Below are 24,434 nucleotides of genomic sequence, written 5' to 3' on the forward strand. Positions count from 1 at the left end.
GCAGATATAACCCTGCTCCTGTCTGACCTGCCTTAAGACACTGGCCAAATTGTGAGGGAGGTTAAAGCCTCATTTAAGTTGCTTATGTAAAGAGTCTCGTCAGTGTATTTCTGTTCGAGGTCAATGTGCAAATTAGTTCCCCCGTAGTGTAGGGTGCAGAGGCCCAACCAATAAAATCAGGATGTACAGTAAGAAGTAATTTGTTTATATCCCGCTTTTACTGGACAGTATATGTGCAACTTTACAGCCCAATTGACTGAATAACAGTAAGAAATAGGTCATTTTAATCAGGCGGAACTAATCTGCACCTTTACCCTGTTTGATCGACTTGTATCCAAAATGCAACTGTGACGAGAGCAGTCATGTTCGGAACTTGATCACCAGTCAAGTTTCATTGTAGTTTGCTTGAAGGGCTTAGTCTGTTTGGTTTAAGTATAGACACAACCAGAGCTACGCCTAGAACCCAAATAATTCCTGACAAGACTCAAAATTATGACAAAAGTGAGACAAGACTGATGCAAATTGAATGAGGCTCAAGTCTGGGTTAAGTCAAGCAAAGAAAGACAACAAGATGATTCAGGAATAGGGGAGGTGTAACAATGCATTATCATAGTATTAGTAAGCTGTATATTTTCTTCTCAAATAGGCTATGCCTATCTTCCAAGAATTAAGGAACCCCTTAGTGTGTTACTCAAATCCACCTTTGTAGGCATTACTTTATAATATGCCTATTTCTGAGACTATTATAAAAAAGAAATAAACATTCACACCAAATGGAATAACCATAAATAAAACTGATCAGAGAGAATTTAGGAGTTTTATCTTATAAAGAATTGGCAATGCCAAAAGTAGAAGGGATTACAATTGATGCGTCGTCGAATTAAGGTCCTCACTGCTTCTTCTTGAGCATCAGGATCTTCTCCTCTTGATTTATGACTTCCTTACAATTGATACAGGAGTCGTGTGCGTCATAATTTGAAATTTCTGCTTAGTATTTGATCCAAACTGCCGTTTCCGCGATTTTCGGCTTCACCAAAACTGTCGATCAGCAAAAAGTGTTTCCGCGATGCAGCAAAATTTTGCCATTCGCAATCTTGACTCGCAAAAGAGACCGCGGAAAAACCCCTTTGATAGGTGATCGAGAATCAGTCTCTTCTCTCTTTCTACAGTAGCATCGATAACAGGGAGAAATCTGGGAAAAAATTCACAAATCAGGTGGCTCGACATTTTGTATTTAGCAACACGCTCCAAAACATTCTGATAAGATATGCCAGTCAATTCATTCATTATCAATGAATAATGCACAGGTTTTAGTTCACCTCTAGGAAATTCCTTTCAACCGGTACTAAAAAATGACAGACGATCTCACTTATTTTAGTCTAACCTTGGCTAGGTTCTTTGCAATTAGAGCTGTCCCGAAATGCTGATTTTAGTACCAGAATCAGGCTATCAACCTTCTCTATCACAGTATCTTCTGTCTTGATCCATACTGTCAGCTTCAGACTTACGTCGATAACAGGTTCGGCCTAGAGTCATTTTGAAAAATGGTTTTGTGCTGTAAATGACATCTGAACTTGTCTTTCTCCTAGCCTCCACTGGAATAAATCCATCTCAAACTGGTGTTTTACGTTCGTTATGCTTACCAGCAAATCTTTGTAACATGTTTTGCGCTTGCTAACACTCGGTTTATTCGAAGATTTTTCAATAACAATCCTCAATGCATGATCCAATAGCCAATGGCAATCCTAAGAAAATTGGTTTCTTCATTTCTGTTTCGGTGGAAGCTTTTGCTATTTTGGCACAGCTTCTGCAGTCACGTTTGGCTTCCTTTTTATTGCTGTACTGGGGCAACCTGAAACAATCCTAAATATTTTCAGTAAGATTCCAGGTATTTTACATCTATGTGCTTATGAAGGGCAATATATATTTTGTCCTTCATGAAAAGAGGTTCCAACTAAAGCTGTTTTAAAACCTGTATCATAATTTTTGAGACGACATGATCAGGTAACATGTTCCACGATTTAATGGACTGATTTACAAAATAACCTTGTTTAACATTTCTTAAAACCCTTTTCTGATACAATTTAAATGAGTTCTTCCGTGTGGGCAAATAATGGCTAAACTGAAAGAAATCACTAAAAGATAAATTATCAATAGGTTTAATAATTCGAAATGTATTAACTAGGTCTAATCTATCCCTCCTGAATTATAGAGATGGTAGTCCCAAACACCTTAGCCTACACTCAAAAGACAAATACTTCAAATAAGGAACAAATTTTGATGCCCATTTCTACACTTTTTCAATAAGCTGTGAATCAGATTTTCTTATTGGATACCACGCAGATATGCAGTATTCAGCTATTGGTCTTGTCATTGTATTATGTACCATCGTGATGAAGCTATGCAGATTATACCTTCTAAACTTCACGTTATGATTCACGTAGTTTTTTCTATTCTCATATTAAGTTCAAATATAAAAATATGGGACTGAGAGTGGTAGCTTCCATCAAATTTAAGCAAACCCTCAATAAAAGAGTTAATGAAAAAATGGGAAGCAACTTTGTTCAAGTAAAGAACAATACTTAAAATCTGGAATCTTAAACAACCAAGTTTTCGCTACAATGTCTGGTTCAACGCAATCTTGTTGATTATACGAATGTGTAAAATCCGATATTTTCAAATTTACTTATCAAAACCTATTGGTGTTCAAAGTGACACAATCTTAGAAACAAGTTAACACCCTAAAAATGGGAATCAGTGTGTCTTTGAGGTCAGAGCTTCGATCCTATTGGTCCCATACGACCACAAATTGCAGATCATATCTGACATCACTTATCCTGCATTTTTTGGGTTACCAGAACATAAGATGTCCGTCAACTAATCCAGAATGTATTAAGCAGTAACCCTCCTAACCCCTAACGTCATTTATGTCTCATAAGATGCCAATGTTAATTTATCGGCCTTGTTTAGTCGTTAATACTGGTATATTGCTCAAATACACCATTGAATGTACTCATGTCTTTAATTAGGGAGGTTTGTGAAATACCGTTATACGCTACTGCGCTCACCTTATTATTTTACAGTAATCTTAAATAACGATAGTGATGTAAAATAAGGTAAAAATCTTCCGTTTAGATTTCTGGTCTCTGATATTGTTACGCTATTCTGTGTGCTCGCGATATATTGCTCAGCTGTAACTTAGTGCGTAAGACGCTCAGTATTCTTACGTAATTTATGAACTGCAAGAACTTCAGGATTCTAAAGATAATTATTATTTCTAAAGAAAGCTATTAAGTCGATTAAATTAAACTATAATGGAGTAGGAAAACTTGCAAATTTTGGACTGCATGTTCAGGATTTAAGTGTGCAATAGAATATATTTCAAATAATCATGGTAATTGCTTCGAGGTGGAGCTTAAATTACTTTTTGAGTTGATAAGGTTCAAGATTCTGTTTAGCTAAAAATAGTAAAGCCTATCATGTAGAATTTGCTCATATATAATTTTGCTCTTTTAGCATAAACCTAATACAAGTCCAAAGTCTTTCTCAAATAATTTAATGAAATATCAAGGATTTCAATTCCAAATCCTTCGCTGTATCTTAGTTCTAAAACTAATATACAAACAAAACAAGAAAGACCTATCATGTACAGCTTCGAACAAAACTAGGTTAAGTTACAAAACTAGGTGACTATTTAATAGTAACTTTCTCCCATTTAAATCTAACAAGTCCATTAGATCTTATCTAAGGTTATTCTGATACTTATTATGAACAAAATAATAATATAAGGAACAAAATAACAATCAGTGAAATATATCTTTGACATTAGCTTTTAAAGTTACTGTGTTATTTAGAGTAAGCCAGGGATGAGCACAAAATAAATTCAGAAACCTAAACGTCTGTACGCTATTTTGTATAACGTTTCACCTTATTAACGTTCTACAAACTTGGTTTTAGAAACAAGCTGCCGTAGTGAAGGGTCGGAGCGAACTTAAGGAAAGCAGTCTTTTAGAATTAATTTATAGGTAGTGTTAAAAGGCGGTTTTCGCGACTTGGAAAATCGATCTGGAATCACTTTCCATTTGTTTTCACGGATGAAGACGGGTAGGAATAACTCGCCGGTAGTCGCGAAAACCGACTGGAAACACTTTCTGCTTTTTCGGAAAGCGATTCCAGACGAATCGTGGAAAGTGAAGTTGGAAACTTCGTTCCTGGCGTAATTTTTAAACAGATTGAAGTATTTGTCAAATGGATATAATAATGAACTACTTGATAAAATACCAAATGCAGAACAGGTGGTTTTAATAGGGGATTTTAATGCCCATAGTAAAGTCTGGTGTAATTGTGATTTTATTAATGCTTCAGGTAAAAGCCTTGAAGATATGTTATTGGAAAATAATACATGCTTAATTAACAAAAAGGGCTTCCAACCCGAAAAAATCCTATCACAGGAGTTTCCACCACTATAGACTTGACTTTCACTAGCCCGGATCTAGTGGCATCAGCAACTGTGTCAACCTTAGTAAATACATCTTTGTTTAGTGACCATGCCCCAATTTTATTAAATGTTTGTGATGGCCGGTTTGAGACTTCTGACAAATTTGAGACAAACAAGATTACTAAGTTTCACATCAAAGAGGTAGATTGGCAAAAGTTTAAAGAACTTCTTGAACAAAAAAACGCTTTGACTGAAACCGAAAGGGAGCAAAATCTTAATGGTAAATTGAAGATTTTCCAGGACAGCATAATTGACGCAGCAAAAAAAGCTGTTACTCTGAAGGCTAAATATAAGGGACAAAGGAATTCAAGTATATAGTGGAACAAAGATTGTGATGCAACTAAAAAGAAATATCTAAGAAGAAAAAATGAGTATGAACAAGCAACAACAATATACAACTATATTGAGGTGAAAAGAGCGTATGCAGCATTTAAGAGAGTGATTTCACAAGCCAAGAAAAAGAGCTGGGAAGAGTTTATTGAAAATTTGGATTTCCGGAAACCAGTAAGTAAGGTCTATGTTTTCATCAAACAAATGCAAAACACTCCACCGCCCGGAAAATCCAACCCCCCGGGGGAGGACCATACTCACTTACTAGTGACAGATCAAGATAAGGCGAATGCAAGTGCTAATTATCTAAATAAGACCATAGAAAATACTCATCCAAATGCTACAGAAGTGGCCAGAATGACAACTAAAGTTAAAAAAATGGCAAATCAGGATTTGCAGTGCCCCTATAATCAGCCATTTTCTAATTTTGAAATTGACAGCGTAATAATAAATCTCCCTATTACCTCACCAGGGGAAGATATGATTCATCTACAGTTTGTTCAAGCTTTGCCAAAGCAGTGGATTATGGTGTTGCTTGCCATCATCAATTTCGCTTGGAATGATGTATATTTTCTAATTTCATGGAAAAGTAGCCTAGTAATTATGATCCCAAAACAAGGAAAGGACAATTCAAAACTGGAATACCAGTGGTTCATAACTTTGCTCCCAGTTTTAGGGAAAGTTTATGAACGACTTGTTAAGAAAAGACTTAACTATGAAATAGAAAAAAGGGGCAGTCTTAAAGATATACAATGCGGCTTCAGGAAAAACAAAAGTACCATAGAAAATTTGCTTTGCTTTAAACAGGATGCTTTATATGCTCTCCAGAATGGACTTGTAATGATTGCAGTTTTCCTCGACGTCAAGGGCGCGTTCGATAACATTGTACATAGACAAATATTGTCAGGAATAATTGAGGCTGGAATTAGAGGTAGAATGTTGCTGCTAAGTAAAAATTATCTTGAAGACCGAGTAGTGACAGTGAGAGTAAGAAATACAATGTCAACAGCCCTAGTAAGAGGAAGAAAGGGGGAGTACCTCAAGGGTCAGCCTTAGGACCTGATTTTTACAATCTGGGAGAGTATAATATCCCTATTGGAGAAGGAGATTCAAACGCGGGAATTTTCGCTGATGATAATATTTTGTGGGTTAAGGCAAGGACATTGGAAGAGGGAATCAAAGCTTTTTCAGAAGTATTAGCGCAATTGGAAAACTGGGCAACTGATATTGATCAAAAGTTTTCAACACGTAAAATAAAAGCCATGGTACTAAATTGGAAGACAACGAAAATCACCCCAATATTAAGATTTTATGGCCAGCATATTGAGCTTGTGAGTGGAGCAAAGTTCCATGGTGTGAATGTAGAACAAAATTTGAATTGGAAACCATATATTGAAATGACCAAGGCTGCTTGCGTTAAAAGGCTTAATCTTATGAAGATGCTTACAACTGTTAGCTGGGGGCAAAAACCCAGTTTTATGATGGAGTTTTATATAAAATATATTAGGTCTAAGATAGAATATGCTTCCGTAATTTATTCCTCAGGCAGTGACACAACCCAAGCAAAGTTTAAGTCTATACAGAATGCAGCTATACGCATTACCTTTGCAGCCAGAAAGACTACCCCTCTTGGGTTTTTATTGTCAGATTCAGGACTTGAAAGCTTGGAAACTATGAGAAAGGTAAATGTACTGAAATATGTAAAAAAATTGTGGAAAGCAGATAGTACAAACCTAATTAGATCAAGAATATTTAAACCAGGTAAAATTGTTTTATCAAATAAGTTTAAAAAGAGACACCAGGAAAATATCTTTGAAATGTCTTGTCGTATCAGTGAACAGTTTGGAGTGACACTAAAAATGACAGATATGTTAAAAGTTCCAGAAATTGCATTACCTGCTCCTCGGGAGACAATTAAGCTACATTGCAATCTTAAGTTTGAAACGAATGGATACCATGATTCCAGGATAAACTTTAAATTAATGATGGCAGAGAAATACAGGGGATTCCTTGATATATATACAGACGGATCTAAGAAAAGTAACCCAATTTCTGCAGTAGGAGCCGCCTTTGTCATTCCATTGATACAAGTGTCAAAGTCATTTAAACTGCATTCAGAGGCAACATTCTTCCAGGCTGAAATAATAGCCATAAAGGAAGCAATTGAATTGCCAAAGAAAATCTTAGTAACCAAAGAAACATTGTATTGTTGTCAGATTCAAAAAGTGCATTGGAGGCACTCGCCAATTTTGATCATAATGGGAAAATTTCAAGAGAAGTTGTATTGTGCTACACGGAAATAGTACCATTAATGTCAACAGCAACCATATGTCTTCAGTGGATCCCAGCCCATGTTCAGATTTTGGGGAATGAGAGTGCCGACACAGCTGCTAAAATGGCATGCCACACAACAAATGTATTTACTAGTGGTTCAACTCCTAGATCTGCAATGCAAATAGATCAATTGATACAATCAGTTAGAACATATGATTTTGAGGATAGCAGAAATCAATCCGGAAATTGGTTTGTTACCCGAAAAGTAGCAATAAATTTTGAGAGACATGTGTACCAGGGATTAAGTAGGAAAGAGGGAAGATTAGCATTTCGTCTTAGATCAGGCCATGCAGATACAAAATTATACAGGGCAAATTTTTATGGAGAGTCAAGTAACTGTGAGTTTTGTGACAAAGAAGAAAGCCTGGTACATCTTCTTATAGATTGTGATAAGTACACTCTCCAAAGACAGCATATCAAGGCCTTTTTTCATGAAAGAAGAAAACAGTTGAGTGTAAATTTGATTTTGGGAGGATTTGCAAATGATACTGACAATATACAAATCATAAAGTTGGTTGTACAGTTTATAACTGCCATTGGGAGAGATAGGACAATGTGATGGGAAAAATAATTATGATTAATTAATGTGACAGAGCAGATTATTGATGATTGACTAACTAAAGTGGGATCCAGATTTATTGAAAGAAGACCCAAGTGACCGAGCAGTCAAGAGGGGTCTTTAATTCGTTCATCATCATCAATGGATATAATTTTAGAAAAATAAATTGGCACAAATGAAAAGGGCCAGTTCCTCTTCCAAACTACAGATAAGCTAGAAAGCTTATAATTTTTATCTACAGGATGTTAATATGCAGTTGGACCTTGAACATTAGTTAACCTTAGTTGAACTACAATCAACTTCATGTATGTTCTCCTATGTGGTCACTCCTTGAACTCCTATTTGTTTGCTTTAGTTGACTTTCTGTAACTGCTATTGTATAATAGAGTTTGTGTGAGGTCATGTTTGAAGGATGTTATTAACTTTTGAAAGGTAAATGCCTTAAGCTATGGTAAATAATGAAAAGAAGGGGAAAGGTTCACCCCAGATAAAAAAAAGCTGCTAAAATTTTCGTTTAGCTACTTTTCGCTTTCTTGGAAAGGGGCTAGGTTAGGAAAAGGAAATTTTCAGGGATTGATCTACAGACTTAAGTATGCCCTTGGAAGGTAGGCTATTTTAAGGAACCTACCTCTGCTCCTTCTCCCTCTTGATGTTAGCCTACTGACCTTTGATGATCTTTAAAAATCTTTGCTTTATAAAAGTGAATATAAAATTCTAGTTTAGCTACTTTTTGCTATCTTGGAAAGGGGTTAGGCTAGAAAAATGCTACAGTAATGAATCCAGGGCCAAAAATATGCTCTGGGAAGGTATTGCCAAGCTTCTATATTAGCCAACTTCTGATTTCTAAGTCTTAGAAATTTGCCAAATTGACAGGTAGGCTATGACTACTTGAACTATTGAAATTTTTTGACAAAACAGCATTTTACCTTAATTTTCAGTTATCAGTTTCTTTTTCTCTAGTTCTGAAAATTCAATTCCTGTTATTTGAGTAGAATTTTAAGCCAAATCAGTGGTTTTTTTTCTAAATTTAGGAAATTTAGCTTCCTGTATATAGAAAATTCAACGCTAGGAGCATTTTTATAATCAAAACATCCAAGAAAAGCAGGTTTCCTGAATCTTCTAGTTCCATTGTGAATTGGAGATTTGAATCAAAAGAGTTTAAATATACCAAAAACTCCTCAAGAGAGTCCTGTCTGTGTTCCCAAACAGAAAGGATATCATCAGTGAAACAAAACCAGAGGGAGTGAGTGGAAACTATTCAAAGCAGATTGTTCTGTGAAAATCCATGTAAAACTTGTCAAATAAGAAGATAAAACATTGCCCATGGATAGGCCCATGATTTGAAGGAAAAATTTGTCTTGGAACTTAAAATACAAAGAAAACTTGTTGCAAAGACAAAGAAGCGTCATTATTATGTCAATATCCAAAGTTTTGTAATCCAACCAAGCAGAATTTTCCTCCAATTTTCTTTGTAAAACCTGCTCACATTTATGGACATTGCATGAAGTGTACATAGAAACTGCATTGACACTAGATAACATAGTTTTCTCTGTTGTACTTCAAAACTTTAACTTCTCAACAAGATCTATTGAATTTTTTATGTAAGATTTCTGTGTGCTTAAACAAGGCTTATAGGGGCCAAGAACTTTCCTACACCTGTAGCTGGAGAACTATAATATGCTACAATAGGACGTAATGGAATATCTTTCTTATGGATTTTAGGAAGACCATAAAACTTTGGGGCTGAACATCCTTTGGGGTAAACCTACTCAGAGGCAAAATTATAAAGAGTATTCTTGATTACAGGCCATCTTTGTCGCTTTCAACTCAGTCAAAAGAATGAATTAAAATTCTCTGAAACTTCAAAAAAGATAAAAACACAGTAATTACAAGAGCAGACAAAGTTAACATAGTGGTAATTATGAATTCTGCAGATTATGAAATGAAAACAAATGCCCTTTTAATGGATAAAAATACTTACAAAGAAATAATAAGTGATTCCACAGACAAATACACACATCAGTTGAGAAAAGAATTAGGAACTTTAAAAGACAGTAGACTAATTACCCCTCAAATGTACAAAAAATTCTACCCCGAAGGATGCTCAGCCCCAAAGTCTCATGGTATGCCTAAACTTCATAAGAAAGATATTCCATTACGTCCTATTGTAGCATGTTACAGGTAGGCTATGACTTAATTTTCAGTTATCAGTTACTTTAGGCCCGTTTTTTTAGCACTAAGATCTTACATCTTTCTGCAAAGATTATCGTTTTTTAACTTATCTTTCTTCTAAGATCTTACAGCTCACTGATGTTAGCAAAAAGTGTGAAGACTGCCAGTGTTTTTCCATATAGAACAATGATGAGAGAACTTTGATGATCTACTCATCATTGTTCTCAGACCACTGATCAGAGCAGAATGATGAAAGACGTTTGCATAAAAACAACAAAAGATGTAAGATCTTAGTTCAAAGATTTCACTTTTAAGCGTTTTCTGACAAAAGATGTAAGATCTTAGCACATTGATGAGTGAAAAAACAGGCCTTTTTTCTCTAGTTTTAGTTCTGAAAATTCAATTTCTGTTATTTGAGTAGAATTTTAAGCCAAATCAGTGGGTTTTTTTTTCTAAATTTAGGATATCTATTTGCAGATCTTTGCAACCTCATAAATTGGCATTGAGCAAAGTTGTGAAGCTGAAAACAGTTTTCTTGTACTTGATTTAAGCAGAAGATCTGTTTTGCAAGGTTTCACTGTCATAACAATTAGATTTTTAAACATCATCAAAGGTCACTGCCCTCTAGAGGGAGAAGGAGTTGAGGTACTTCAAAATACCATCCTGGAGCCTACTTTAGTCTGTAGATCTATCCCTAAAAGCTTAATTTTCCTAACCTGACCCCTTTCCAAGATAGTAAAAGTAGTTAAACTAGAATTTTACCAAAAGTGAAACCTTGTAAAATTTTTCTTGTGCTTAAATAAAGTACAAGAAAACTGTTTTCAGCTTCAAAACTTTGCTCAAACCCAATTTATGAGGTTTCAAAGATTTGCAAATATATCTCCTAAATTTAGAAGAAAGAAAAACATTGCTATCCTATGGCTTAAAATTCTATTTAATTAACAGGGATTGCATTTTTAAGACTCAAACCAGAGAAAAAGAAACCAAAAACTGGAAATTGAGGGAAATTGTTGTTATGTCAGAATTCCAATAGGTAATGGACCTGTCAAGTAGGCAAATTTCTAAGACTTGGAAATCAGATGGGGGTTAATATTGAAGCTTGGTAATAACTTCTCTGAGCATATTTTTGGCCATGGATTCATTACTGAAAGTTTCATTTTTATAACCTAGCCCCTCTCCAAGATAGCAAAATGTAGCTAAACTAGAATTTTACTGGGTCTGAATACTCTTTCACAGAATGCTAAGCTATTCTAGTAGCCTAGGAATTACCAATGCAGAATTACTCCTTCTTTGAAAGAAACACAATACAAACTTTAAAGTTACTTAAAAAAAACCTATATAAGTCCTTGAAGACTTAACTTTACTTTACCCCCACAAAAATGGTCTAGTGAAAAAATTCTTCATATAAAGGTGATTAAGGTGTGATATCTATTATGTTGGTTTGTCAAATAGGCCAGTAGAAGTTTATGGCTGATATTTTTTGGGTACTGGTGCATTATACATAATACACAAAAGAAGTCAAGTTTGGTTAATACTAATGAAATAAAATAGGATGAAAATATAATAGTTTAGAAACAAATTTGGGCTATATATTTGCAAACTAGGGGGTGGGGGGTAAAGCACAGCCTATTTTAAATACTTAACATAACCTAGGTACCTTCCCCTCCCCTCCCCCCTAAACCCCTAAAATAACAGTTTAAATATTGTAAACACAATAAGAAATCACACTTTGCAATCCATTATCTCTTGCAAATACCCATTTGATGGGTTTCCATTTGTATTTCCTTGTGCAATCTATAGCGCTGTATTATATATAATGCACCAGTACCATCTTTTTCAGGAAATCTGAAAAACAGCCAGAGGCCCATATAAGTAGTGAAATAGTGAAGTGAAAAGGGCACCATTGATATCACCATATGTAATTTTGGTGCCATTTCTAGAGCGGAGAGCTTGAGAAGCACAAAAAGCCCCATTTTAACATATGTTCTCTGAAACATTAATAGTCAGTTTATATAATCCTCCTTTTTGTATGATCCCCCTCCCAGTCTTGTAAAAAGGTGATATTTGAAAGAAAAAATGTCTATTAATAAAATCATTTAAGTTTGATTAAGGAATAGTAACTTAACAGACAAAATTAACTAGACAGATAATTGCTTTGTGCTTTTGAAAAAAGGCTTGAAATGCAGGTGGCTATTGCTAAAGTTGTATTAGGCAACAAAATGGGCCTTCGTGTGAAGTGAAAACAAAGAACATTGTTTTCCAATACAACTATTTGCTGGAAGAAATTTAATTTTTGTATGTTATTTTCATTAAAATAATTGAATTTTTTGTCTGTAAATTGTCAAATATGCTTGTGATGAAACATCCACTAATTTTAAAGACCACACTGCCTATCCATAACAATTTATCCCTATTTGAACTTTTATTTACCCACCAAACTTTTTATCAATGTGACAAAGTCATATAAGGCCTATATCTCATGGGATAGTTTGTTATATGATTTTTTTTTTTAAATGGGCTATCACTAGTCCAAATTGGCTAAATTTCTACTTCAGAATTAAATTTAAAAAACAGCAAGTTTAATATACTAAGATTGGTTAGAAATAAAAATTTTAGGGAAGCAGGAATTTATTGCCTTATTTTTTTACAGAGATACTCTTATTGAACTCTAGAGTTTCATTGCCTAAGTTAGACAAAAGATTTATGTAAGTTTTATTGCATATACAAAAAAAAAATTAAAAAAAGACAAAGCTTTTTGCTTGAAAACAATGAATGAAGTTGAAATTTAGAATAAACAATATGCCCAATATGTGTCACCCTTGGGACTTATTGAGTTGTTTTTTATATGGTAGAACTTTGATTTAGGAATTGGCAAAACATTTTATCTTATTTTTATTTTTTGTGCTCTATGTTTATTGACAGTATTGCATATATTAGGTTTCCTAATGCACTATTATAAAAAATACCCAAATTGTTAGATTCTTCCTAGCCCTTTAAATTTTTCCTACAATGTCAGGACATTAGACTTCAATATTTACAAAGACCACACTCAGTATCAATGACCATTGTTTACTTGATAATGAACCTTTGTCTAAAGATTTTATCCATTTTACAGAAACAAGGAAACCAAAAATATTTGCATATATTACTGCTTTGGATAAAATAAAAGCATCAATTAATGTGTAATGAAGTTTTGTTTTGTATAAATATCAATGTTATATTTGTATTATTTCGGTTAACCTGCTGATGACAGCCACTGTATATGTGACCAAAACATTCAGGAACTATTTTGTTGTGGTTAATTGTTTAATAAAAAGAATTTCCCCTATTGAACTGCTATTTGTAGACATAGAATAAAAAAACAGTGGTGATAGTGTTTTTTTTTTAATTCCTGGATTCATTCCTGGTGCCAGGTACTTACAAGTATCTGATATGCTGCTATTCTTTTACCTCATTCCAGAATCTGTAGATTTTAATTGTCAACACCTAGACACTATTAAAACTTATATTAGTATAATTTCCCAAGAGAGGGCTAGCTTTTTGAGATGTTGAAAATCTGATATATGAAACTGCATTTGGACCCTTGATGTCATTATATCCAGTCATATGTGGGATTGGGCTTGCAACAGTTTCCATTTTCAAACTCTGAGGCATATAAATCTGCTATTTTTTTTTGTGAGCACCAATCTTTCAGATTACTTTGTATGTAACCTGGTGTAATTGCAAATCAGCTCCTAACGTATTTTATTTTCAGATGGTGCTGTATGGGCACTGTACTACAATGAACTACCAGACAGTTGGAGAGATTATTTGAAAGACAAGGGAGTTATTGTGGTGGTTGAACCGCTTTCATCCACAGAATAAGGTTTCATCCAATTGAGTTCTGCAGAATCACCCTCAGTAGAATTGGGGGCAAAGGAACCACCATCTCTTCCTGCAGAAATGATTTGGATTGGTACTAGAACTAAGTCTGCAGCAGACACAGACAAAAAGGCAAGAGACATGCTTCTGTCTATTGTAAATTGAGACAGTGTCCAGTCACGACTGAGAGATAAAGTTACAAAAAAGTGTATGTTTGGATGGACATAGCAAAAGAAATGAAGGAAAATGGGTTCTGTTTGCCTGAATCTATCAAGGAATCTGCAGAGAAATGCAGAAAGCAGTACAATTCATTGAAGCAGGCTAATTTGAAATTTGAGAAAAATTCCAAAGAAACAGGAGCTGACTCTAAGAAAAAGCCAGCACATTTTGAAGATGTCTATGACATTGAGAAAGACAAGGATTCATATCTACCAAAGTATGTTTTAGATAACATTGATGATCCAAAATCTTCAGATGAGATTCTAAGTGAACAAGAGACAGAATTCGAATTTTCAAAATTTGATTTGAAGACTGCAAACAAGAAAAAAATGGGAAAAGTTCGGTTGAAAACACCAGCCACAGAAAAAGAAGTTGAGTGAAATTGTGATGGAGATAAACAATTTTTTAAAAAGCGCAGTGAAGAGGAGAAAATATTGCAAGACATGATTCTTCAGCAAGCAAAAGAAAAGGAAGAAAATAAGAAGAAAAGGCATGAAGAAGTTCTAGAAGTGTCAAGAGATATTGCCAAGTCTATGCAACAACTTGTTCAAAATATGAAAAAAAGGCATGGTGATGATTGATTTACAAAGCTGATTGGAATATGCATTTTGTGTTAATTTTTTTTGGCTATTCCACTGTTTTCATGTTTGAAAATAAGTCATGTTTCTGTTTGAAAAACATGTTTCTGTTTTAGGAGGTGAAGAAATGTCTTAACTTAGAAATTTAGTATAGACGTTATAGGCTACGACATAGCTGAATTACTAGTTTTAGAAGAGTCTTATATTTGGTTTTCAAATTAGTTTGATTTTGATACTTTTTTACTTAAAATAGATGTCTTATCAGTTCTTGTAGCACTATATATTATCACCTGGGCCTAAGACGGGAATTTGAATTTGGGAAGTCTGTTTTTCCTAAAGCAGGCCTGAAAAAACATGAATAACTTTGCTTTGCTCAGCACATATTTTGTATTGAGAAATTTAGCGTAAGTACCTTTTCTTTGTTGCTTTACCTCTGTGTTCTTTGCACTTGGAAATCTCAAAGCTTGATCTAACAGAGCTAGGCCAGTGCATTGCCATTGACTGCTTGCAATATCCGTGCACTCTTACTGGCTGCCTGGTAATACGCTGTTCATGAAAGCTCGCTTGTTGGGCTAGGCATAAAAGACAATGATAGTCAATAATGGGATAATAGCAATATATTTGGATCTCAGAGATCTTGGGTCTAAATGTAGTTATCACTATTTATAGACTACAAATATAACTCTGTTTCTCTCAAACATGCTTTGAAGCCAGTTTACATTGGGTATTTTCTGCAAAACTGGAAATAAATATTTCACCATGGTGACAGCTATTCCATTCCCCCCCCCCTTTTTTTCTTTTTTTTTATTGGCAGAAGAAAAAAAAATCAAAAGTGTGCCTATTTCTGCCAGATCCTTTTTTGCAGAAAAGACTAAGTTGAGACTGGCTCTAAGGGTTTAATATATGGTTTTGATGTTGAAAAGGATGTGGGTCTGACAAAAAAGTTGTTCATGAGCTTGCTTTTTTTTACTTAAAATTACATAAAATGAAAAAATAAAGCTCAACAGCTTGCAACTAACATGTTTCTTTTCCTAGTACCAGCCATCAGAAGGAACAGAGACAACTGCACTCTCGTGCATTCGCGTCTGTGTCAAATTACTTCCTCCCGTGGGAAGTAGGGTTGTGTCACCATTTATCAGGCACATGTTATGAATAACACATGCAGACATTGCGATGGCAGTTGCATATTTGACCTCATTCGTTTTGATGAAGCGCAGTCTTCTAAGTCTGTTCAGCAAATCTCCAAAGCAGTTCTCTACAATCACTCTTCCAGCTGACATCCTCTTGTTGAACCTTTTCTTTTGGTCCGTGTCTGGCAATGTGGGTTTCAGCACAGGAATTAACCAGTCAAGACAGGGGAAAGCTGAGTCTCCAATTATATGAAAATCTGCAGTGGGGAAATATTCTTTTTTTCTCTGATGGACTTTCCTCCATAAAATTGACCATTTCAAACATTTTGCATCATGTGAAGACCCTGGCATGCCAACTGACACATAAGAAAATAATCTATTTGGCAAGACAACACCTGGTAAAACTATAGAGTGGAAGAGATTTCTGTTTAAGAATGACAGTTTGGTCTTTGCTTGGAGGTTCAACTCTTAGCCGTCAATGGCACCTATGATGCCTGGTAGACGACTTTTCTCACGAAATAGTTCAACAACTTCAGATGTATCTGGTTGCTGGGGCCACCTGATGTACTTTTTTACTCCATATTTCACAATAATATCAGTAAAAAGAAAATAGCTTTCCTTACTCCACTTTTTGATTGTCCAAACCTTACAGCTAACTCTCTGAGAAACACTTGGCTCCCAATGTATGAAAGATAAATAAGGGCAGCCTCAGCGGGCTCAATTGGAACATTGCCACCAGAATAATTTTTTCTTAAATGTGGTTCTAGAAAATTGACAAAAACAGTGAGAGTCTCCCTGTTCATCCTAAAGTTTCTCCAAAACTCCCAGTCCGTCATTTTCGGAATCACATTTTTGAAATATCCTGACAGTTTCATGTGTTCATCCCACATATTGCCAGCATCGCGGGCTGCAATACAATTTATGAGGAACATCTTTCTCTTTCTTCTTTTCCTTACAATCAAATTCTCCTCATCATCTGAGCTGCTGGATAAACCCAACTGAAGGTCAATAAGTTGTATGACAACCGTTGAGGCGGCAAAACAGGACATTTCCATATCCTAGAAGAAAAATGTTAATGAGAAACAAACATTTAAGCTGTGGTTTCACCTACCAGAATTTCTGGAATCTGGGCTTTTATATATTGGGTTGACTTTTCCTTTGCATACTTTCTGGAATGTGACATCAGACGAAATTTACCCTAAAAAAGGGAATTTAAAAGTCCAGATTCTGGGAGCTTAGTTACTGAAAAAAAGATATTTTAGTTATGATAGAAACAAAAAAGAAGTGATATTGAGCTCCAAAAAGCGGGAATAAAAAGTGTACCTAGGAATTCTTTTTTTTGGACCGGCTTCACTGACTCAAAACCCAGGATGAGGAAATTAAGGTAAATACAGCCTCTGCGTTGAGTCGAATGCAATTATATCTAGAAGGATAGGATGGAATCAGCTTGGATCACGCAGTTTTGACCTAGAGATTTTAGCGGACCTTTGCATTTCAAAATACCTTGCTTTACCAAGGACTTACAATACCAGTGTATAAAGACACCCTGCTATAGCTAGGATTCAAGGTTCCTGAAATAGCAAGGTCCAATGAGATTTTTTAGTTCTTACCTAGGATCAAAAATTAAAACCATATAAAGTAGCCTTATTCTTTCGTAATTCTCTGTGTAAAGTTTCCAGTAAAAAAAAATCCTCTTTCAGTCATGGGTATACGCAGCCAAATCTTTATAACCTGAGTAAAACATGGTCCAGATTAAAACCATTCACTTCATCTAAGGGACTTTAGTCTTGCGACCCAGTAGAAAAGTTTCTGGGATTCTGGAGAAAACTGTTCTTTGGCAGTCAAATAAAGTATGAAAGAAGAAGGAGAAAACTGCCCTTAGAAGATGGACCAATGATAGTCGTATTTCTAATGACTTTAGTACCCCAATGCACATTGCCGGCATCTGATGAACCATAAAGCAAATGCTGTCGGTTCCAACAAAATACAATTGAAACAGGAAGAAATAAAATTTAAACAGCAGAAAATGTTGAATTCCAGCTTATTTTGTCCACCTTTGATATGCCTTACCGTTTCTGTCTTATCCCTGACCGATTCTCCAATGTTCAATCTCCCGCGGTGCAGAAAAAGGCATCTTCTATAGGTGAGGTATATACCTGTAGTCATAATTCCTTGTTCTCATTTCTTGGGTCTCTGGTTTGACTACTGGACATTAAAAAAAAATATATTGCCTTAATCTTACTCGTTTTGGTAGATTTTCTGGTAAAATAGATGGAAATGCACTCCTAAATGTGTGATGATGCAGATATAACTACTTTATCAAGTTGAATAAAAAAGAGAAAGAAACTAGCATTCAATAATTCATTACACTCTTCTTTATCACATTTTTGTTCCATGTAAATTGTTTTGTTTCTTTATTTAAACAGAGACCAGACTGACTTTATGAGCCAGTTCTCTGCCTCTTTGCAAGAGAACTGTGAATAAAAACGATCATATTTCCATTTTTCTCAGTTTGCCGGTCAACAAAACATCAAATGAAACAAACAGAGAACTGACACACCACCAGAGATAAAAAATATACGCTGTGTTTAAATGAAGAAACAACAACAAATAAGCATTTCGGAGAAAAACCAGCAAGTGCACTAGTTAACAAATACGGCATAAATGTATTCAGAGCAGACACTAAACAAAGAAGAGGCTTAGCTAAAGGTAAATATATACATTTTAATTTAACTTAGCTAGGGAAATATTGAACACAATATTTGATTCCTTTCTTATACTCCTTCTGAATTCAATAATTGCTCGGATTGAATTCCTCTTTGAGCCCTTTAAGTGGCTAAAAGAGCCCATAGCAACAACAATTTAGAATAATCTATTTCTAAAAGAACTATTAAGTGAGAAGAAACTGCCATTTGTACCTGATTGACGAATGGTAGTTACTATCTTCATTAGCTTTTGTTAGTCAAATGTTGTTTTGAAAACAAATTTGCAGGAGCTTCTAAAGAGACAGAACTTCTGTCTCTTTAGAAGCTTCTAAAGAGACAGAGCTTCTGTCACAGAAGCTCTTTGTAAATGACGTCACAGTGAAACCAATGTCACTGTCAAAGGGTTTGAAGCTCTTAAAAAATTCCTGTAAATTGGATTTCAAATTAACATTTGACTAATATGAGGTAATGAAAATAATAATTACTGTTCCTGAATCAGCTACAAATGACAAATTTTTCTCGCCGGACACTTTTTAGGAACCCATAAAAAAACACATAGAAACCCATTTAAAAACTTAACGGTGCTGTGGGTTTTTTTCTTGCCCCAGTATTCATTTAAAAGAGAATAAAAAAGGCAGTAAGTGAAGTATTCACTTTTTTTCCAGGCTAAATTATATGAATATTTATATATATACCCAGTTAACACTGATGCATAGTTTCCATATAGATTGTTATCCATCTGAGGGAGAAAAGAAAGGCAATACAAATTAGTGGTTTGGTTGTTGCTTTTACAATACTGTCCTGCTACCACTCAAAAGTTCAGGTGGAAACAAAGCTCTATGTTTAAGTTAGGGCTCATGAAGCAATACTTTGATTGGGGCTTCACTTCCCAGAATTTGCAGAATCTGGGTTTCTATTATCTTGGAAACCATAAATTGAAAAGCCAGGATTCCAGAAAAACCAGAAGATGAAGCCCCATCCCTACGACTTTTTTAAGTTGACTTTTGTATAAGCCATGACCATTGATATTTGAATTACTTACATCCATTCTAAAATATTTGAATTTTCAATTCAGTTATTTAATCTCAATTCTTCAATTCAAATATTCAACCAATCAAACACTAAAAGAGACGTATTCCTATAGATTCTAGTCGTATTCCACTAGTTTTTGCGCTCCAGTGCTTTCCACTTTCTCGTTTTTGCTTTCCAACAGTTTTCGAGACGAGCGGCCGAGCAGGAATGTGTTTCCAGGAATCTCGTAGTCAACTGTGTAGAAAACACGATCCAACCTTAATATTTTACCTGCATAGAATATTTTAGTAATCTGTTCCCTTTGAACAAAGAGCTGGAATAAATGTATTGTACTATGAAAATTGTCAGTTATCTTGGTCTTCAGTAAATTATATACAAATCCTATGTTAAACGCCAAATACTCGAAAATAATCTTCTGGAAGGCCTTCTTGTAATTTATGGCAGATATGTTTACACGGAAGACTAAAATGCATTGGATAGGCCTACTGATTATCTTGCCTGCTTGTTTAATTAATAGAATTTATGCTCTACCAAAGATGTCAAATTCTGGTTTGTGCATAAAAGATCCTCTACCAGTTTCTTGTTCACACCAGGTAGGCTATGTTTTCTGAAATGTTTGGATTAACCTCTTTAGTTCCTCTAGCTAAAATAATGTAGCTTGTGTTGATAGGTAGGTGGTCAATATCTACCAAATCATATTATTGAGTTAGGAATAAAGTGAATACACCATTCAATGCCTTTTTTATGCTGATTATGAATATAATAAGCATTTCTATCGGAAATGAATTTCAGCCCCCCCTATATAGGCTATACCTAACCCAACCTAATCTAACCTGAGATATCCATATGGATATCTAATAGTGAAAACCAGGGAAACCAGCTATGTATAAAAACTCTCTAGCATTATAAACTTTCTAAGCACATTAGCCTAGAGGTAGGTTCCCTGTTAGTTACATTCTGTCCGAGAATAGGCAGGTGGCCAACTACTGGGTGTCTTACCCTATGATTTGGTAGATATTGACCAGGTAGGCTATCTTAGACTAACATTGGGGTATCAGCACATTAAGACTTAACTACACTTTCATGATTTCTTGATATCAGTTTACTAGGCTAGGCTACTAAGATTCTGGAAGCTATTTTACAGCATCCACCAAAATGCTTAGATATTTTGGTAAATTTTTCATTATTCATATTATTGACTTACAAATAAAGTAAAAATACCACTTGATTCCTTTTTTATGCTCTTTCCAAATATAATCATCATCTTTTTCAGAAATGGATTTACCCCCCCCCCCCCCAACCATATATATAGAACTAGCCTATAGATTCAGGCTATATATTTGCACATTAGGGGGGTGGGGGGAAAGTTTAAGCTTACCTCTCATTTAAATCAGAAATAAAATTTACCCCCACCCCCTAATGTGCAAGTATTTACCCTGAATTGGTATATATAGCCTAGGGGTGGGGGTAAAATTCATTTCTGACAAAAATGATTAACCTATTAAATTTGGAAAGAGTATAAAAAAGATAGTAAAATTCTACTTTAGCTACTTTTGGCTATCTTGGTAAGGGGTTAGGTTAGGAAAATGAAAGGTAAAATGCTATTAGCTACTTTTGGCTATCTTGGAAAAGGCTTAGGTTAGGAAAATGAAACTTTCAGGGATGGGTTCTCAGGCTAAAGTATGTTATGGGAAGGTATTTTGAAGTACCTATCTCCACTCCTTCTCCTCTAGAGGGTCCTGAAATTTGCCCACATGACAGGTCAAGAGGTGCTTACTTCCCTTTTTGGCAAGTATACCTATTGAAATTTTGACAAAACAACATTTTATCTAAACTTTCAGTTATTGGTTTCTTTTTCTCTGGCTTTAGTTCTGAAAATGCATTTCCTGTTATTTGAGTAGAATTTTAAGCCATATCAATGTTTTTTTTTTCAAAATTTAGGGAATGTATTTGCATATCTTGAAAACCTTATAAATTGGGATTGAGCAAAGTTTTGAAGCTGAAAACAATTTCGTTGTACTTCATTTAAGCAGAAGATCTATTTTGTGAGGTTTCACTTTTATAACACACTGATTTTTAAAGGTCATCAAAGGTCAGGACCCTCTTGAGGGAGAAGGAGTGGAGATAGGTTCTTCAAAATACCTTCCATGGACATACTTTAGCCTGTAGATCTATCCCTGAAAGTTTCATTTTCCTAACCTAACCCCTTTCCAAGATAGCCAAAGTAAAATTTTACCTTTATTTCTTTTGCAAATTCAGTTTTAACTCAACCTATTTTTTCTAGCCTTGCCCAAATATATATTTCCATATTATATATTTCCCATGTATTTATTGATTCTCAAGTTTGTCACTGTCAATTCATTTATAAAGTCAGTTCATTTATAAAATTTGTCTTTAGAGTTGGTTTCAGGAAGTCATGTCTGTAGCTTATGAATTGATAAATATTTGTGTTGGTTTTGATACATAGTTCAACAAATGTGACAACAAATGTTTTAACAAGATTGACACTAACACAGGTATATTAGCCATATCTAAAATAAGAGAAAAAGATATATTGAGGGTCTGTAAAGGGCTAAAACTTGAATTTGCAATGGAAACAAATATCATATTTGAATTCAGGATGAAATTCTGATTCTAGAGGTACGTTTGTTTCTTTGCTATATGAATACTCTGTAAGGTAAATATTTACTATTAAAAGTTTTTTTTTCTTTACACATAGATTTTTACACACTGTGTATTAAGGGCATTTTTGTACCATCTTTAGAAACAGGTTGTCTCAAAAAAAAAAAAAATTAGAGCTACAGTTCAATTTTAAGTCACAAATTTGAAACTGAGTATTTATTATTTCTTTAGTTCAATGTTTTTTTTACAAAAAAAATCAAAATTTTACAAGACTCCCAGTTCAAATTCAAGACTAGTGTTGTACTATCTGAAACTAGTGGCTCTGAAACTGAGACAGGAACACAAGTCACAAATTTGAACAGTATATCAGTTATTTCTTAAAGCCTATGTATATTTACCCAAAAAATCAAATTCTAATCAGAGTTGCAGTTCAAACTGGAAACTAGCAGTCCAGTTTCTGTAATTAGAAACTTGACCACAATTTCTAAATTTAAACCATGAGTCTTGTGAATTTTAATTGATTAGGGTAAATAAGCCTAGACCAGGTCTTTTTTACTTTTTTCTGCCAAGTCTTATATTTTTATATCTTCTTTAATTCTATGTATGTATTATATATAGCAATGTGTGAGTAAATGGCCTAGCCATAAGTTAGCTTAAAAGAAGTAGGTTGAAACTAATTTTTTAAGAAAAGTTACACTACATGATAGAACACCTCAAAAGTGGTTCTTACCTCCTATTCTCATCTTCCTTTCATAGAAAGAAAACATACTCAGTATATGTAGAATTAAGAATAACTCTTGATTCTAGAAAAGTATAACTGGGAGAAAAGAGAAGAGCCAATTGTAAATACCGTTTTAAATATGCTGGAGACTATAAAACCAGGGGCGTCCCCAAGGGGGGGGGCGCCGTCCCCCCAACTTTTTTGGCATTTGGTAAAGTTTTTGCCAAAGGTGAAAATTTTGGCAGAAATTTTGCAAAATAAGCTGAAATTTAGAAAAATTCTCAATTTCTGCAGAAAATTTGGCATAAAATCAGGTAGAGATTTGGTAAAATTTACAAAGACCACCCCCTCTCCAATAAAATGAGCCTCAGGACACCCCTATATGCAACATGTGCTTTTTGAATGCTACAACACAATACACTTGGCAATAAATATCAAATGCATGTTTGAAAGGCTAAAAAACAAATATTTTGAGGAGCTTTTTAAAGCCAATTTCAATATCCTGCACAGAAGATATCAAGAGTGAGTAGAAAGAGCCATATTGGCACTGGCTGGCCTTTATCTTTTGGTAACAGACAGCTTGAGTCCTTGCACTTCCCATAAGCCATTGAATTTTTTACTTGTATTTTGATTGCATTTTCATGCTCTTATATTTGTTTCTTGGCAACCATAAGGGAGATAATCATTCCCAATTGGTTAAAAATAAAGAGAAAGAAGTGTATTAACACATGAGGAAAAAAAAGTGAACACACAGGAGAAAAAGCCTGTTAGTTTACATTGATACTAAGTTTATGATAGACACATCAGAAGAAAACCTGTTAGAAGCCAAAAACTCCATTTTCAATTCTAGATGGTGAGAAGAAGAAGAAATTCAGGTTGCATTTTTTTTTTACTGCACCTGTAATTTTTTTCTTTTCATTAAATGATAATGTAGCCTAGTTCAAATTATGTTTTCTTAAATTGCAGCATAGTGGTACATTAGGGATAGGCCAAGGCTGAATATAGGCGAGGGGGCAAGTGCCCCAGGTGGCATGCCTGTGCGGCAGCAAAACAAGTTAAAATTGTAATAATCATGGAGACAAATTTTAAATATTTAGAGTTTTAAAGGTGCAGCAAGGGGTAGCAAAGTCTAAATTTGCCCCCCCCCCCTGAGAGAAAACCTAACTCCACCTCTGGGATAAGCTGACACAGAATATTTCTAATGATATTAAATTTAGAGCATAGTGAATTTCCTGAGTACTTTCTATCTTACTTTTAAAAAGATTTATGCTTCTTCCACAAAAAAAACTGCAAAATCAAGAATTTGTGGGAATATCTTTTAAACTGAATTAAAAGTACATGCATTTATAAAGAAAAACTAATATCAGATAGATTTTATTACAATAAAAAAGTTAATTTAAAAAAAGTATATATGTTAATTGTGATAAAAGAAAATTTCTTTTTTAAATATTGAAGCTTATTTTAATAAGTCAAAAACTAAATCGCCTATTTACAACCATAGAGTATTTATGATAAACTTTAAGGCTTATAATGAAACAGTGACTTCACATTGCCATTTTGTAACACAAGCCACTCAACATTAGAATATGAAACAGCCTGTGTTGGGTCTCTTGAAAAAGATTCATCACTTGGAATCTAGTTATACACTTCATATAATAAATATGGTAGGCTTA

At 34.5% G+C, this 24,434-nt stretch overlaps 4 protein-coding genes across 6 annotated transcripts in view; all 4 read left to right on the top strand.

Moving 5' to 3' along the window:
• Nucleotides 1-6,090: 6,090 nt before the first annotated feature.
• Nucleotides 6,091-7,131, top strand: LOC148943388 (uncharacterized). The gene has a single exon (XM_089101118.1). The coding sequence runs from the start codon at nt 6,091-6,093 to the stop codon at nt 7,129-7,131; it is 1,041 nt and encodes a 346-aa protein (XP_088957244.1).
• Nucleotides 7,132-7,139: 8 nt separating this feature from the next.
• LOC148943389 (uncharacterized) lies at nt 7,140-7,721 on the top strand. Its single transcript, XM_089101120.1, has one exon. The coding sequence runs from the start codon at nt 7,140-7,142 to the stop codon at nt 7,719-7,721; it is 582 nt and encodes a 193-aa protein (XP_088957246.1).
• Nucleotides 7,722-7,850: 129 nt separating this feature from the next.
• Nucleotides 7,851-14,805, top strand: LOC148943390 (uncharacterized). Of its 3 annotated transcripts, none has more exons than XM_089101405.1 (2): nt 7,851-8,153; nt 13,648-14,805. In XM_089101405.1, the coding sequence occupies exon 2, from the start codon at nt 13,973-13,975 to the stop codon at nt 14,351-14,353; it is 381 nt and encodes a 126-aa protein (XP_088957531.1). In that variant the 5' UTR covers nt 7,851-8,153; nt 13,648-13,972; the 3' UTR covers nt 14,354-14,805. The 3 variants fall into 3 exon arrangements, with proteins under 3 accessions (XP_088957531.1, XP_088957532.1, XP_088957533.1); XM_089101406.1 differs by having other exon boundaries at nt 7,851-8,026; XM_089101407.1 differs by having other exon boundaries at nt 7,851-7,994.
• A 4,906-nt stretch (nt 14,806-19,711) lies between these two features.
• The window catches only part of LOC148943391 (uncharacterized), an 87,594-nt gene continuing 82,871 nt past the window's right edge, over nt 19,712-24,434 (top strand). Inside the window, exon 1 of the mRNA XM_089101859.1 lies at nt 19,712-20,011. Within this exon, the coding sequence (XP_088957985.1) occupies nt 19,856-20,011 (156 nt within the window). The 5' untranslated portion in view covers nt 19,712-19,855. The remainder of the gene's footprint in view (nt 20,012-24,434) is intronic.

Source organism: Artemia sp. Qi Xiang Cuo, chromosome 15 (genome assembly GCF_049724085.1).
Source record: "Artemia sp. Qi Xiang Cuo chromosome 15, ASM4972408v1, whole genome shotgun sequence".
In the NCBI taxonomy this organism is placed as follows: Eukaryota; Metazoa; Arthropoda; class Branchiopoda; order Anostraca; family Artemiidae; genus Artemia; species Artemia sp. Qi Xiang Cuo.

Bases quoted from the DNA above. Each gene is read 5' to 3' on its own strand.
- LOC148943388 (XM_089101118.1), top strand. From the start codon at position 6,091: ATGGTACTAAATTGGAAGACAACGAAAATCACCCCAATATTAAGATTT.
- LOC148943389 (XM_089101120.1), top strand. From the start codon at position 7,140: ATGTCAACAGCAACCATATGTCTTCAGTGGATCCCAGCCCATGTTCAG.
- LOC148943390 (XM_089101405.1), top strand. From the start codon at position 13,973: ATGGACATAGCAAAAGAAATGAAGGAAAATGGGTTCTGTTTGCCTGAA.